Source organism: Lissotriton vulgaris, chromosome 6 (genome assembly GCF_964263255.1).
Source record: "Lissotriton vulgaris chromosome 6, aLisVul1.2, whole genome shotgun sequence".
In the NCBI taxonomy this organism is placed as follows: Eukaryota; Metazoa; Chordata; class Amphibia; order Caudata; family Salamandridae; genus Lissotriton; species Lissotriton vulgaris.
In genome coordinates, this window is record NC_141694.1 from 1,007,604,778 (window position 1) to 1,007,621,452 (window position 16,675).

The following is a 16,675-nucleotide window of genomic DNA, read 5'->3' on the forward strand; positions in this document are numbered from 1 at the left end:
GGCAGGGGCGAATTGATTACATATCTTACTGCTTTCAATAGGCTTGTGGCCGAAGCGGCATGGCCAGAGGAGAAAAGATTGTCCTTGTTTTATCAAGGGTTACACGATGATTTAAAGGATGTGGTAGCACAGGTGGATCCGCAGCCTACTTCCTTTGTGGATATGGTAAACCTGGTGTTAAGGTTGGATAGTCGACTTACGGATAGGGGAAGTAACAGGAGACGGTGGGAAAAAGGAGCGTATTTTGGAGAAAGAAACCCGAGGAAAGTATCAGTAGGTACGGACAATACGCCTGAACCTATGGAGATAGGGGCACTTAAAGCACCATTGTCTAGAGAAGAGAGGGAAGCCAGAAGGGTACAGGGCTTGTGCATGTACTGCGGAAAAAAGGGGCATTACGTTCGGGAATGTCCTTCTAAACCCAAGTCATCAGGGACTTTCAGTAGGTTTAAAAAAGTTGCCGTATCTAATACAGTACAGGAAAGTGAGCAGAAGGAAGACAGCACATCTGGAGTAGAAGAGGGACAGGCATGGAAACTCACTTCCTTGTCCTCTTTGGGTGATGAGGAAACAGAACCACACTTGGTGGTTGTGATGACACTAGAATACGATTTAGAAAGATGTCCGGTAATGGTGATGTTGGATTCCGGGGCGACTGGTAATTTTGTAGACGAAGGTTTGGTGAGACGTCTAGCTTTGCCTCGTGTCTCTAGGAAGACACCGGAGGATGTGTTGGCAGTTGATGGGCAGCCATTGACCTCAGGTCAGATAACGGAGAGGACTGGTGATTTGGGGTTGTCAGTGGTGACACAAGGTTATGTGCATTCTGAGGTATTGCCATTAAACATCATTTATGCTCCTCAGTACGAAATCATATTGGGCATGCCTTGGTTACATAAACATAACCCTGTTGTGGATTGGCAGTCAAAGACTTTTCAGTTTGTACCAGAGACATGTAAGGACCATTTAGCTCCATGTATGTCTGCTAATGTCACTGTGTTAGCCACCCCGTTTCTGGCAGCTACGGCTGCGGAAAAGGATGTCAAGCTACCTGTGGTATACTCAGCTTATAGTGATGTGTTCAGTGAGGTAAAGGCGGAAGCTCTACCCCCTCACAGGGAATATGACTGCCGTATAGACTTAGTGGAGGGGGCTTCATTACCATCTTGTAGAGTATATGCTTTGTCTGTGCCAGAGACCTCTCATTTGAAGGATTACATAGAACATTATTCTCGTTTGGGGTTCATCCGACCCTCTCGCTCTCCAGCAGCTTCCCCTCTTTTCTTTATAGCGAAGGCCAATGGGGACTTAAGAGCTTGTGTGGATTACAGAGTATTGAATAAAAACACCATCCGTAATCGATACCCTCTTCCACTCATCTCGGTTTTGCTCGATCAGGTGAGAGAGGCCCGGATTTACACCCGTTTGGACTTACGTGGGGCATATCACCTGGTCAGAGTGAGAGAAGGGGACGAGTGGAAGACGGCGTTCAAGACGCGTTTTGGTCTGTATGAATACTTAGTGATGCCCTTTGGGCTTTGTAATGCCCCTGCAGCATTTCAGTTTTTTATAAACGATGTACTAAAGGAATACGTGGATCAATTTGTGGTGATGTACATAGATGACATCTTGATATACTCACAGGATGTTTCATGCCACACGAATCATGTCTGCAAGGTTTTGGATAAATTAAGGGAACATCGTTTATATGTGAAGCTGAGTAAATGTGAGTTCGGGGTGCGAGAGGTGGAATTTTTGGGTGTGAATCTTAGTCCTAATGGATTACAGATGTCAGAGAGGAAGGTACAGGCGGTGAGGGATTGGCCAGCCCCTAAGAATGTGAAGGAGGTACAGAGTTTCTTGGGGTTTGCCAATTATTATCGCCGGTTTATCTTGCATTTCTCCCAAACCGCTGTCCCTATCACCAGGCTGTTAAGGAAAGGGAAGTCATTTGAGTGGACAGTGGAGGCTGAGGAGGCATTTCAGGCTCTGAAAAGAGCCTTTACTACAGCACCAGTGTTGGCACATCCTGTTTTGGAACATCCGTTCATAGTCGAGGCAGACGCTTCGGATGAAGCCATAGGGGCAGTTCTGTCTCAGAGAGATGTACACACTGGTCAACTCCATCCTGTTGCCTACCTCTCGAAAAAACTGAGTTCGGCTGAGGTTAACTATTCAATCGCGGAAAAAGAACTCTTGGCGATAAAAAAGGCTTTCCAAGAGTGGAGGCCTTATTTGTGGGGGGCATGTCAGGCAGTGACGGTTTATACCGATCACCGGAATCTCCAGTACATGTCCTCTGCTAGACACCTTACACAAAGGCAAATGCGGTGGATGCTGTTCTTTTTCGAGTACAACTTTGTGGTAACCTTTCGTCCTGGCTTGGAGAACAGGAAAGCGGATGCTCTTTCTAGACAGGGAATCCCCATCAAACAGAGTGCGGAGGAACAGTCAATCATCCCTTCCACGAAAGTGGTTTGTGTGATCAGGGCCGAGAAGTTTCTGGAGGACATCAAGGGCTCCAGATCTACGGAGTTTTGGGTCCGTTGGGCTTCGGCCAAACCAGGCAGGAAGATTAGGCAAGGTTTACCTTTTTATGGGGAGTGCTTGTTTCTGCCTAATGAGGAGATTAGAAAGAAGGCATTCAGTTGGTGTCATGAAGCTCCTGCGGCTGGACATCCAGGGATTACAAAGACTGTGGATTTGCTTAGGAGGCACTTCTGGTGGGAATATTTGGTAAAAGACACTACTCAATGGGTGGGTAGATGTGAAGTCTGCGCTAGAGCAAAGGGGAAACAACAAAAAAGAAAGGCTTGCTGATGCCTATGCCCACGCCTGACCGCCCATGGTCGAACATTAGTCTGGACTTCATTACGGGTCTCCCGAAAGATCAGGGAAACACCGCAGTGTTGGTGGTTGTGGACAACCTGACGAAAATGGGTCATTTTCTACCGTGTGTGAACCTTCCCACAGCTAGTCAAACAGCGCAGATACTGGCATCGCAAATCTTTCGTTTGCATGGCATTCCGAGAGTTATTGTGTCCGATAGGGGGCCACAATTCATCGCCCGTTTTTGGAGTGTGTGGTGCCGTGCATTGGGCATAGAATCAGTGTTGTCTACTAGCTTCCATCCACAAACAGATGGACAGACGGAACGTCTGAATCAGACTCTAAAAAAGTATTTGCGTTGTTACGCGAAGGAGGCTCATGAGTCTTGGGTGGAATTGTTGTGGATGGCGGAGATGGCATACAACAATGCTTGGCACAGTTCCATAGGTATGTCCCCGTTCAAAGCCAACTACGGTTATGATGTGCAGACTCTGCCAATACACATTCCTGAAGGGCTAGACGACCAACCCTCAGTGAAGGAGCGGGTACTGACTATAAGGAGGGTACACAGAGCAGTGCAAGGACATCTGATGAAGGCCAAGGAAACGTACAAACGATGGGAGGACAGACATCGGGTACCTGGTCCTCAGTTCGAGGTGGGGGATAAGGTGTGGCTTTCAACCAAATATATCCGTTTCAAACTACGAAGCATATTCCATCCGCGTTTCATAGGGCCCTATCCTGTGGTGCGACGTATCAATCCTGTGGCATACAAGCTGAAGTTGCCTAACACGTTGAGAATCCACCCTGTTTTCCATGTACAGTTGCTGAAAAGAGCCCTTACAACGCGCAGAACCGCGCCTCCTGTGCCGGCTAAAGACAGGAACCTGGAGTATGAGGTGAGATCTATCCGAGACTCCAAGTTCCGCAGAGGAGTGCTGTGGTATTTGGTCTCATGGAAGGGCTATGGTGCGGAGGAGGATTCATGGGAACCGGTGCATAATGTCCATGCTCCTAGGGCTGTGCGATCTTTCCATGCCAGGTTTCCTGCGAAGCCTGGGCCTAGGAGGCGCTTGGGGGGAGGGCGTACTGTCGGGATCTAGCCCAGCGCGCCTGCCCAATAAACTACGTTTCCCGACTCCCACGGGCTCAGGACTGCATTACCCAGAATTCCCGGCGGGAATCACGGGATATCTCCGGGCCAAACCGGAAGACCGGTGCTAGTGATTCTTCTTGCTTCGGAGGTGGCGGCTGCTCCTTTGTTCTGTGTTTCCAAGTGACTTTGAGGGTTCCTGTGTACCGGTATCGGGAGCCGTATGTTCTGGTAATCTGCAGCGCGTTGGCTAGCGCGCTCCGTTGTATTGACTTCAAGTTGCTCGTAGCAAGATATAATTGACTACGTTGGTGTTGGTTTGTGCCTCGCGGCTGCGAGGGAACTTTGCTATAGTTGAGGGCGCATTGCACTCGTTCATGGAGGATTCCTGGGCGTGAGTGCTTTTCTGTATTGCGGAGATTCAAGTGGCGGAGTGCAGGGGGGGATTCTAGGACCTCCGCACTGCCGTCACGAATCCTTGGTCTGGGATTCATTATACCAAAAAACTTGTGGAACTATAATTACCAAAGCGGAGTGTGGTAGTGAAAGAACTACACACTGCTGTGTTTGGTTATCTCGAGTGTCCAGCGATCTTTATACCTAAAACTTGTGGAGTTCTAAATACCAAAGCGGAGTATGGTAGTGAAGGAACTACACACTGCCGTGTTTGGTTATCTTGAGTGTACAGCAAAAAAGAAGGGAAAACATTGTCCTTTAAGAATATGACAGAGTGAACTTTTGACAATCACTAAGCACAGGTGTGCTCCTTATTTATTCACGTTCACTTCGGAATCATTTACAATTCCTTTGTTGGCACAATGGAGTATGTGTAGATCTACGTTTAAGGCTTTTTAGTCATTTTGCAACCATGCTTGTTGGTAATGTCTTTTCTCTTGTGTTGACCAGGAAGGAAGGAAGACGGGAGATACAGCGATAGGGTGGTGTAGAGTCGTTCATTTACAGGTGAAGTCATGGGGGTATGGAATTAGTTAGAATTGATGAGAGTAGGGTTAAGTAAATGTATTAACCTATGTACTTTTGTCTTACAGTTTCTTTATCCCTGCTTCCCCTTCCTTCTTCTCTTTATTCTTTCTGGGTTTTTTCCCCTTTTGGGGTTTTTCCCTCGCCGTATCGTCTGAGCACCCTGTGTTTCTACTTCAGGGTGTTCGGTCGGTCCGGAGGTGGAGCATTGTTGCTGCATGTGGATCCTGCGGAGTGCCAAACCTTACAGAGCATTGAGAAATAATCCTAGGCTGGTTTCTTAGATGAGAGAGAGAGAGAGAGAGAGAGAGAGAGAGAGAGAGAGAGAGAGAGAGAGAGAGAGAAAAGGAGAAGTGGTCGTTGACAGGATGTCTGGTGTTGTGTCTTTCAGCAAACGGGGCTCTTCTTCTCGGAATTGGTTGTCGTGGTTTAGCAAAACGGGGCCTATTTCTCGGAATCGGCCCGATTATAGGAAAATGGTTACAAATGGGGGGGGTCTTGTTCTTGGAATCGGCTTGACCATAGGAATGTACAGTTTGAGTGAGGAAGCTGTTTCTCGACATCGCCTTAGCCATAAGAATGTACCTTTGAATTTTAGAGGAAGGAGAGTGCATGTGCAACTTTTGCTCGTGTTCCCGTTTGCTTGTTTTCCGACATGATGGGCTCGGGGGCGTGACTGAGAGGGTGTATGATGGGACATAAACTACGGGAAATAATCTTTTTCCACATGGCGGTGAATTGAGGAGGCCTCTTTGACAGCATTGCGCCAACGGACAAATGTTGTGGTGCTGAGGCGCCCCAGTGAGGGGCCAATTGAGGACGGACACCTCTCCTTGCCATATTGCAGGCGGCCTGAAAGGAGAAACCAGAGGAGGGCCCCACATGCAAAGAGGAGGTTAGTGCTCCTCACCTGGGGGCCGCAGTGGGCCAGCTATCATCCTCCAGATGGTCCGCGGTGAAACCGGGCAGAGAGCGGGCACCCTCCCCCTCAGCTGAACTAAGAGAGAGACGAAGTGTCATAGAAACCTTTGAGGTCCGTGGCGGGCACTCCCGCAAGCAGTGGGGGCTGGTGGAGGCACATGATGACCGGAAGGGGCCCCTCTCTCCACGCATCTGATGGAGCAGATTCCATCTGGAGTCAGGCATTGTTTATTTTTGTGCTTCAGACAGACGGCATTTAAAATTGACACGCACATGTTGGTGCAAGTTAAAAACATGGCAGATGAAAAATATGAAAGTGAGGCCTAGTCAGTCTGAAATGCTTGTGCTGAATTAACATGTGTTTTTGCAGTGTAGAGAAAAGTGGCCTTTTCAGTTGTGAAGAATAACCATAGAATGTGTTCTCTTTTCTCAGCCTTTTTCCTTATAATGTACACCCCTATCCCTGTCTTAACCCTTTCGATGCTCATGACGAGCTCAGCTCGTCATGATGCACGGTTGAGCTGTGCTGATGACGAGCTGAGCTCGTCATGAAATGATGGACATGACGAAAAGTCATCATAGGAGGGGAAAACACCTAGCAGCCAAGGTGTTAAAGGACTTTGGCTTGCTGCATATTTGAAAAAAAATAAATATATATATATATATATATATATATATATTACAGTTTATAACACCTTTTATAATGTGTGTGAATTAACAATGCACCAAACTCTACACATGGGGCTAAACTCTATTTTGCATGAAAAGCTATTTAAAGCATGTTGCTATGTATGTATTAACTATGTGCGCTTTTAACATTTATACTAATGCATAATAATGCCATGTTGCACATTTTTGCATGTTGTACACAAATAGAAAAAAAGCTGCTTTACACTAATAGCTTTCTAGGAAATATTTTATAAAGGGTATTAGTATGGAGTTGGGAAACATAATGGGCTGATTTCATTGAAATTAACACTCTCTTTTGTTTGTTTTGTTTTTGGGCCAAAAATAACATGGCTGCCTGTGAATCCAGCAAGGCTGTGACTTGCATTAAAGAGAAGAGAGCATGCGCAGATTGTGCCAGCTTGCCTCAAGAAAAGAAGGAGTCAAGGCTACTGTGAACTGTGCATTCTTGTGATTGTGCCAATGTACCAGTGTTAGTTAAAGTATTCGTCCAGCCTACGATATGACAGGAAGGAAAATCAGACAAACATTTGTCCTAGTAAATGTTGCTAAACATATAAAATGTATTAATCATTTGCGCTTCTTTTGTTACAACTGGTATGCTCTAGACTTTAGAATGAGTCAGGATAGTGAGAGATCATGCCATCATTGGCTAACCAATCAGGTACAAGCTTTTCTAAATATGAAACATTTTTGTATAGTCTGCCAAGAATTAGAGTATAAATAATGACCTCTTTGGAGGCGTGGTCGGCTTCTAGGCTCATTTGGCTTAGGCTCTGCATCATTCATATGGGTTAGGTACGATAACGTCGTGGGAGGACATTGCTGAGGGTAGAGCTTGCATCCGAGGAGAGTCAGGTGGGGGGGTTCCCTTGCTCATGTTTTTTTCAGAGAGTCCTTGCACGTCATATTTTTGGCACGGCAGGCCTCATTCCTTTAAGGTCTTGTTAAGGGCGGTCTGTTTGCTCTTTTTTGACACAGACAGGCAGACAGTGCAGCTGATTAGGATAGAATTAGATGCTAAACTTCGAGTTTATGCTTTGACTAATTAACGAGGTCTGAAAAGATTTATTTTTCATATGCATTTATTTCTCTTAACGGGAGATTTTTGCAAACTATTTAATTATTGATTAGCCTTGCAAGACTCTTTTTCTTAGGAACTCTTTAAGAGTTTTGACTGACATTTTGCGCCACATTTTCTTTTCTACATGTGTTTCTTATATGCAGACTGTAATATGTTCTGTATTAATGCTACTTTTCCTGTTTTCCAAATTCTGTGACCTAATTGATATTTTACTAATGAATAAAGGGTCAGAGAAAAACTTAACTTTTGACTAGAAAATAAAACCCTTTAAAATACTCAACAACTCTCTTCATTGACTTAAATAATAATTGCATTTTTGACTGTTCATGTTTATTTAAAATCTCCTGAAGGTAATACCTGGTGTCAAGGGCCCAACACCTTTTCAGCGGTAAAATAGAGGTAGCAGGAGGGTTTTGCATTGAGAAATTACCAGATGAAATTACCGCTGCATCACAGCGTCCTGCTGGACCTCAGAAAAAACAGCGATAAAGGCCTACTTGGACATCCCGGGATCCAGCATGCCATCTTCGCCCTCCACCACCTGGCCTTCTACCCCTATAGCTAGCACCAGCTCGGGATCCCTCCAGGTCCAAGAACACAAGCTGTGAGTGCAACAGCACCCTGAATGCCTGGCTGAAGGAGCACTGCAAGAACCCAAGCAATGGCGAAAAGATCATGCTCTAAATATGTAATATATATTTGTCCAACCCTAATTGCTTCAACTTTTCTCAATATGTGTAATCTTAAGTGAATTTGCACCATACATACATAACTTTAACCATGAGTATCTGTAGCAGACGTGTGCTTACTATAATTGTTTTGAGTTTAGCAGTATCTTTTATATAATTCATGTTTTCTGAAGTTCTTATTGTAGTGTAACTGGTTCTCTTGTAAAGCGTCCAGACACCTTCGGGTAAAGTACGTGCTATATAAAAACGAATAAATAAATACCCCCCCTTAACATTTTGTTCCTTATACGCATTTGATTATTATGCAGCGTGTGTTGCTTTTAGTAACGAAAAAAACACGTTTACAATAAGGCTTCGGTGCTTTCTTTTTTATGGGTCAGACGTGCATCAGGCTCAGTACTCCTTCTGATCCAACCATATTAATCATCCGATGTTCGCAGGCCTTGTGGAAACACCAGCAGTGCGTAATGCCTCAAGGGAACGCATAGGGATAGTCAACAGATCTGGATTTAGTGTGCTAAAGCATGAAAACGCAGGAATTAACAATTGCTGTATGCATGCATTATCACAGTAAAGCCAGACATGTTTTTTCCAATGTGCGTTCCCATACTGCTTCTGAAGATCTCAAGGACCCCCCACATTGCCTGGAGTACTACCCCCTTCCAAAGGTCTAGTTGCACCCACCGCTCTCAACAAGAAGGGTTACACGCAAGCATTCTTTTAACAGACAAACACAAGACACGCCAGAGCACAGCAATTATAGAAACCTTAAAAGTAGAGGAAAGATTAATACACCAGAACGGCTTCACAGTTGTTAACGGTTCTCTATTTTTTCTTGAATTTTGATGTTAACAGTACAAAGTACCGACTGGTGTATCTATAACTGGATTGTGTAAGGTCACGTGAGCTTCTACGCTAACCATGAAATGTATCCTGACTGATAGAGCCACCGCCCTACAACAGATAAGTTAGCTAAAGGAACGCCCGGCTTCTCGTCTTATCAGCTTCAGCCAGCCAGCAAAGCATCTTTCCCTGCAGAAGGAGATTCGGTCAGAAACATTTTATCCCGGATATGGGCGGTCTATACCTTCTTTGATTGGCGGCCATATTGTTGTCAGGCAGTTCCTCCTATTGGTTAAACCAAATTCCAAGGGACGAGTTATGCTCGTGCCTTATATCTTTCTAGCAGGAAGAACATGTGAGGCAATTATGCCTGAGTTTAACGTGGCTTCCACTAAGGACACGACACCGCCCATGCGCAGTATCTTGCTCACAGATAGTTTACTGGCACGCTCTAATAGGACAGTGCCCACCACCCGCATCTAAATGAGTACAGGGTGCTTCTGCCGAAGTCGCCGTTTGTTTCATTTAGTTGTGCCTGAGGAGTAGTGGCATGAGTTCCTACTGTATGGCTCTACTGCTGGACTGTGGAGCTGCGGCAATGCTGAGTCGCAGTTGGGCGTCAGTTCGGGGCAGTAGACACCTGTTTGCCCCCTTGCGCCTCAGTAGCAACCGCACAATCTTCTGTTGGCAGCGCCTTCCACACCTGCAATTTGCCAGAACTGGCTGGGCTGGACACTCCGTCGTCCGGTGGCACAGTTCGGAAGCACCGTCCACGGAGAGGGGGCAGCAGCCACAGTCGGAAAAGAGAGTTCCGGAGGTGCGGGAACTGCAACGGCTCCTGGGGCTGGCACATCCAGTGCGCTGGAGGCTGGCAGGTAAGACGCCGAGCATGTAAACGACTGACACCGCTGAGGTTTAAGATAGGAGTTTAAGCCTGTGCATGATAAATGAACCATTTTAAAGTATTCGTTTGCAAAGAGGGTGGTGGCCTTATTAAACCTACGACGGCGGGTGGCTTTACTGATACTCGCTGTAAAGCGCTTCAATGCCTCATCGAAGAAAGTAAGCGCTGTATGAATGTAATTACAAAAAGTTAAACGTGATTCAAAAGAACAAGACAGCCCGCCTGCGAGAGTCCGGAAATTGTGTCCAGGCGCGCAACGCCTATTGGACTAAACTGGCTTCTGCTCCTCCCCCGTGCTCCTCAGACGTGTACCTTTATCTTCGGGTGCTGAAGCTTCCGGGATAAGGCATAATTAATCGGCCATGCAGTATTGAACAGCGTTCCAAGTGCATTAAAAGATGTATGGGAACTGTAATGCTGCATGCAATGGAGACGGGGTAAAAGATGTGATTACAAATACAATCTATTCTGTAAATGTATTTGGTCTTTCACTGTAATGTAGCTACATATAAAATAACATGCAGCTTAAATGAAAATTTTAAAACGTTGTTACTCAGTGGGAAATGCCCTATATAGTACATTATGAAACATCTATTAGTTAATGCCCTGCAGAGCTCTGTGTGTAACTGGAGAGCCACCGAATGAAATCTTGGATGGTGCAATAGAGATGGTGACTTGTGCATTTTTAGCACTATGAAGTCACAGCCTGTGACAGAAAGAACTTTGGATATATCAGTTATTTTAAACTTGCATTACACAAAGTTAGGGTGACCAACCGTCCGTAAATTTCACGGACAGTCCGTAATTTCAGCCGTCTGTCCGTTGTCCGTGAAGGATTGTTTAACGGACGCCATTTGTCCGTAATTTTAACTGGTCGCACAACCGACACAGCTGGCCCTCACCTCCCTTCTTGACTGCGATGCTGCTGAGGTCGGGTGTAACAGACTCCGAGGCAGAACAAAGGCTCAAATACCCATTAGCATTGGCGAGGCACAGTGTTTCCCAAACTGGGGTCCGCGGACCCCCAGGGGTCCGTGACACATTCCCAGGGGGTCCGCAGGCAACAGTTTTAAAAGCACAGAAACGTTTCTTGTATAATTAGCTGCTTTCCAGCAACAATAAAAGTGTCAAGATTATAAATAAATGCCAGTGATTAATGTACCTGCTGGAGCGGGAGGAGAGTTTTGTTCAGTGGCAGCTTTGACTAATGTAGCACAGAGGGTTAATGTGCCTATTGCAAAGAACGTGAAACATGCATTTTAAAAAGCAGTATTTTATCTGCATAGGTTCGTGGTTACTGCTTTTGTCACAGAGATTCTTTCGTTACTGTGCACTTCATAAGTGACAATCGTAATGTAGCAGACTGACCTATAAACTGTCATCAAAGAGCTGCTTGAAAACTGCATGGTATCAGTTAGTAACTTATGTTTTTCCCCAGTTAGTCATTATCCTGATGCGGCTAAAAAAAATTATTTAGGTAGAAATACATTTTTAATGTTAAAGTCAGTGCCAGCCACTGTGTTATGTTCTGAATCCTGAGTTTGTGCTTTTCCAGACCAAGCACTCTTTAAACATTTTATATACACACTGATTTACATGTATGATTCAATGTCTATATGTGTGTAATGTAAAGTGCTCTGACATCCTACAATGGTATGAGAGGTGCTATAAAACAAATGAAATACATGTGACAGAGGGGCTATTACTTCAATATAAAATACTAAGGGCCAGATCCGTTTTTAAATGCGCGAACAGGTTCGCGAACCCGTCTGCGCATGCATGTACATTGCCTATTTTGCGAGTCGAAATTTGTTTGTTACTCGCTCAATAGGTTTTGCAACTTGCCATTTGGAAGGGGCACTCCCTTCCAAATAGCGAGTCTCAAAACCATGTACAAATGTTTTGTGGTCGGAAAAAACACTTGCCATTACCACCTACTTCAAGTAGATGGTAATGCATTCGCAAATGGGAAGGGGTCCTCAGGGGACCCCCTTAGAAAATGAAACGAAAACGTTTCATTTAAAAAAAAAAAGAATTTAAATGCATGGTAAGCGGGCTGCATTTTTTTTTAAACTGCATTATTTAAAAGCAGTCCCAGACATGGTGGCCAGCACAGCCCAGCAGGCCACCACACCTGGGAGAGCAGGCATTCTGGTGAAGAATTGGCTTGGCACTGCACCATCAGGATTCAAGCAAGCCGGGCCGACGACGGCTGAAATGCCAGAAACCGGTCCCCGGAAGCTTGTCTCCTTTCTGGTGAAGAATTGGCTTGGTAGTTTAGTCTGCCCTGTTCCCATGATGCACTGGGCCAGAGACAGACTGATTTGCATATAGCCAGGTTCTGAGCTGGGATGGTGCAGTGAGCTAAATAACGGTGATGGATCAAGCCCTGATCTTTGGACTGGATAAGAGTGGTCTGGTTAATTCAGACACTCTGTTCATCACCACCCCCTTTTCTGAATCGTTTTTGGCCACTATAGGTGTGGCAGGGTATACTTAGACATGAGTCCCTTGCTCACTGCACCATCAGGATTCAAGCAAGCCGGGCCGACGATGGCTGAAATGCCAGAAACCGGTCCCCGGAAGCTTGTCTCCTTTCTGGTGAAGAATTGGCTTGGTAGTTTAGTCTGCCCTGTTCCCATGATGCACTGGGCCAGGGACAGACTGATTTGCATATAGCCAGGTTCTGAGCTGGGATGGTGCAGTGAGCTAAATAACGGTGATGGATCACACCCTGATCTTTGGACTGGGTAAGAGTGGTCTGCTTAATTCAGACACTCTGTTCATCACCACCCCCTTTTCTGAATCGTTTTTGGCCACTATAGGTGTGGCAGGGTATACTCAGACATGAGTCCCTTGCTCACTGCACAATCAGGATTCAAGCAAGCCGGGCCGACGACGGCTGAAATGCCAGAAACCGGTCCCCGGAAGCTTGTCTCCTTTCTGGTGAAGAATTGGCTTGGTAGTTTAGTCTGCCCTGTTCCCATGATGCACTGGGCCAGGGACAGACTGATTTGCATATAGCCAGGTTCTGAACTAGGATGGTGCAGTAGGCTAAATAACGGTGATGGATCAAGCCCTGATCTTTGGACTGGGTAAGAGTGGTCTGCTTAATTCAGACACTCTGTTCATCACCACCCCCTTTTCTGAATCGTTTTTGGCCACTATAGGTGTGGCAGGGTATACTCAGACATGAGTCCCTTGCTCACTGCACCATCAGGATTCAAGCAAGCCGGGCCGACGACGGCTGAAATGCCAGAAACAGGTCCCCGGAAGCTTGTCTCCTTTCTGGTGAAGAATTGGCTTGGTAGTTTAGTCTGCCCTGTTCCCATGATGCACTGGGCCAGGGACAGACTGATTTGCATATAGCCAGGTTCTGAGCTGGGATGGTGCAGTGAGCTAAATAACAGTGATGGATCAAGCCCTGATCTTTGGACTGGGTAAGAGTGGTCTTCTTAATTCAGACACTCTGTTCATCACCACCCCCTTTTCTGAATCACCACACCTGGGAGGGCAGGCATTCCCAACGGGCTTGCAAATTGCGAGAGGTTCATTAATATTAAGGAACCTCGCAATTTGCGACCACATTGGGAATCCCAAACAGTGTTAAACACACTGTCTTACATTTCATTTAGCAACTCGCAATTTGCCACTTGCAATGTATTGTCAATTGTGAGGCGCTAAATGAAATGGTCGTACATCTAGCCCCAAAATCGTTAGTACTTTGAGTATTTGTTTTGTGTGCACAAGTGTGTATTTTTTTGAATTACTGTTTTAATATTTGAAATTTAACGCGTACAAATTGCTTGGGGGTCCCCGGCTTCCAGTGGTGACTCAATGGGGGTCCTCAGGAGTCAAAAGTTTGGGAACCACTGGCGAGGCACATCGGGATGGCAACCCTCACACCTTCAGCCCTTGATAAGCTGTTAAGAGGTGCTTGCAGGTGACAGAGGGAGGGGCGGCAGCTTCGGAGCAGGGGCATCTACTCAGAATCAAACAGCACTGAATGTGTCTTGTATTTTCAATTGGTGTGAGACATTCCCTTTCTGCCCAGGGTTCCAAATATCCTAGAACGGCCCTGATTACACCGAGGCAGCACATGGTTCACTTCACAGAGCTTAATTACGGTCACTAAATTGTAAACAAACCTCGACTCTTCAAACATGCAGTCTATATGGTAATAAAATAGAGAAATGGCACAATCACACTCACACTGATTAACAAAGTATGGAGGACAATCAGTTAAATCAGTTCTCTTGGAGTATCTCCTTTCAGTACTGTCCATCAGTGTGGGGGGGAGGGGGGCAAAACTAACGTTTTGGAAACAGACATTGTCTTCTCGTTGTCTTATCCAGGAGGGGGTAAGGAGCCCTCCCCCACCCTAGAAGAGACCAAGATGATACTAGAATACTGCATACCCACCCCTGTGTCCACCCTGGTGGATCCTGTTCCCCCTCCAGTGATGGCTCTTGTCCCCCCATGTGGTCGCTCCTGCCCCCCCCCCTCCCCCCCCGCCTGTGATGGCTCCTGTCCCCTCCTGTAGTGGATCCTGTCTCAGCCCTGGGTGGCTTCTGTCCCAGTCCTTGAATGTCTCCTGCAGCGAGGGTGAAGTTCTTGATGGGCCTCTTCTCAAAAAGGCTCAGCTCAAAATTAATATGAAAAGGTGGGCGAGTGAGTAAGTGAAGGGATGGCTGGATGAATTGGTGAAAGGGGGAATGGATGAATCAAAGATTGAATAGATGGATAATGGGAAGGGATGGATGGATTGATGAGTGAGTGGAAGGATGGAAGAGAGAAAACGGAAATAGCTGGATGTATGGGTGGAAGGGTAGCTGGATAGGTAAAAGGGTGGATGGATGAGTGAAAGGATGGATGAGTGAAAGGATGGATGGATTGATGAATTGATAAGTGCAAGGGCGAATGGATGGACGGATGAGTGAAAGGGTGGATGTAAGGATGGGTGATTGAAAGGGAAGGTAGATGGACAAAATGATGAATAGACCAGTGAAGAAGTGAAAGGATAAATGGATGAGAGAAAGGATGAATGAGTGATAGGGTCAACGAATAGATTCATGAGCGGATGAGTAGATGGATGGATGGGTGGGTGGATGGATGGAAGGAAGGGTGGGTGGATGGATGGATGGAAGGAAGGATTGCTAAGTGAAAGAGTTGATGGAGAGAGAAAGGGAGGATGATGGATAACTGAAAGGGTGGATGGGTGGAAGGATCAGTGACTGGGTGGATGGATGAGTAGGTGAAAGGATGGCTGGAAAGGTGAAAGGGTAAATCGCTGGATGGATGAATGGATGGATGGGTAGAAGAGTGAATGGCTGAGTGTACAGATGGATAGGGTGAAAGGGCGGATGGATGGATAATGGATGGATGAGTGAAAGGATGGATGAAGGGATGGATAAGTGAAATGAAAGATGGAAGGATACATGATGGATAGGTTTGCAAATGGCTGAATATGTCTTGATATGGCTGGGCTTACTTATATACAATTGCGCGACCTCTGATGTGTCTGTAAAACTTATCCAATTGTCCTGAAGTTTTGTCCTGAATTTTGACCTCCTGTCCTGAATTTGTGTCCTGAATTTTGACCCTTTGTCCTGAATTTTTACACTCACCGTCCTGAATTTGCACCAATGCCAGTTGGTCACCCTACACAAAGTATGAGCTAGACTGATACAAAGGTTAAAGATATAATGGTGCTTCCAAAATATAGATTTTATTAATTCCAAGACTGTACGTACTGCAATTATTTTACATAACTATCCCTTTAAAACCTCGTTGGGGTAATAAACGCTATAAAAATACAAGTACAATTAAAAACGCTTCCCTCACAGCCTCTTTTGTTAACTCTTTGCACTACCACTCGCAAAAAACAAATCTTTGTCATAACAAAACTTCGAGTGATTCGATCAATTAAGGCAAGTGCAGTCTCCCAAGTATCATTTACGTTTGCAGATTACCATATGCATTTGCAGAATTAACTTGTGCACATTTACATTTCTTTCAGGCAAGCAGACACCCTGACAGAAAGGCTTGTTTAGCTGTCTGCCCAGCTTCGGTTTCTCCGCACAGGAGATTCACCGTAAGACACTTCAGCTGAAGCATTTAAACTATTGCAATTAACCGTCCCAGGACGGTTGTCTTTTAACAAGAAGTAGGGTAACGGTTTACCATAAATCAAAAAGGTATTGGCATTTTTGTGTCCATCCGATCCTTCCCACTTCGACCTCTGGTTATGTATCACATGAAAGCTAGGGTCAGACTGGAGCCAAAATAGGCCCGGCCACCCCAAAAAAGTGGCATACATTTGCGAATTACAACCTTTTGAAAGCATAGCTTTTTTTAGTACGTGGGGGATAATTTTATGCTAAAGAAAGCCTTGTATGGTGAATAACATTGGTCACAACTGAAAACTACATTATTCCACTGATTCTCACTCACTCGTCTGCTGATACTTATCTTGAGCTCCATGTATCTTCATTATCCCTTGTTCCCCGCATAGCTCGGAGTTTCCTTGTGAGGAAGCAAGTTGTCCAACACAAGAGAACTTTTTATAACGGGTTTATTGAGTCGGGTGAGGAGCCCACACCCGAAGCATCCTCGTCCTGTGACTTCCAGCAGCAACTGCTAGG

At 45.6% G+C, this 16,675-nt stretch overlaps 1 protein-coding gene across 2 annotated transcripts in view; it reads left to right on the plus strand.

Annotated features, from left to right (window-relative positions):
• The first annotated feature begins 9,452 nt into the window (after positions 1-9,452).
• Positions 9,453-16,675, plus strand: part of ABCB10 (ATP binding cassette subfamily B member 10) — a 1,632,094-nt gene continuing 1,624,871 nt past the window's right edge. For both annotated transcript variants that reach the window (XM_086927071.1, XM_086927070.1), the window contains exon 1: positions 9,453-10,002. In XM_086927071.1, the coding sequence (XP_086783197.1) occupies positions 9,678-10,002 (325 nt within the window). In that variant the 5' untranslated portion in view covers positions 9,453-9,677. The remainder of the gene's footprint in view (positions 10,003-16,675) is intronic.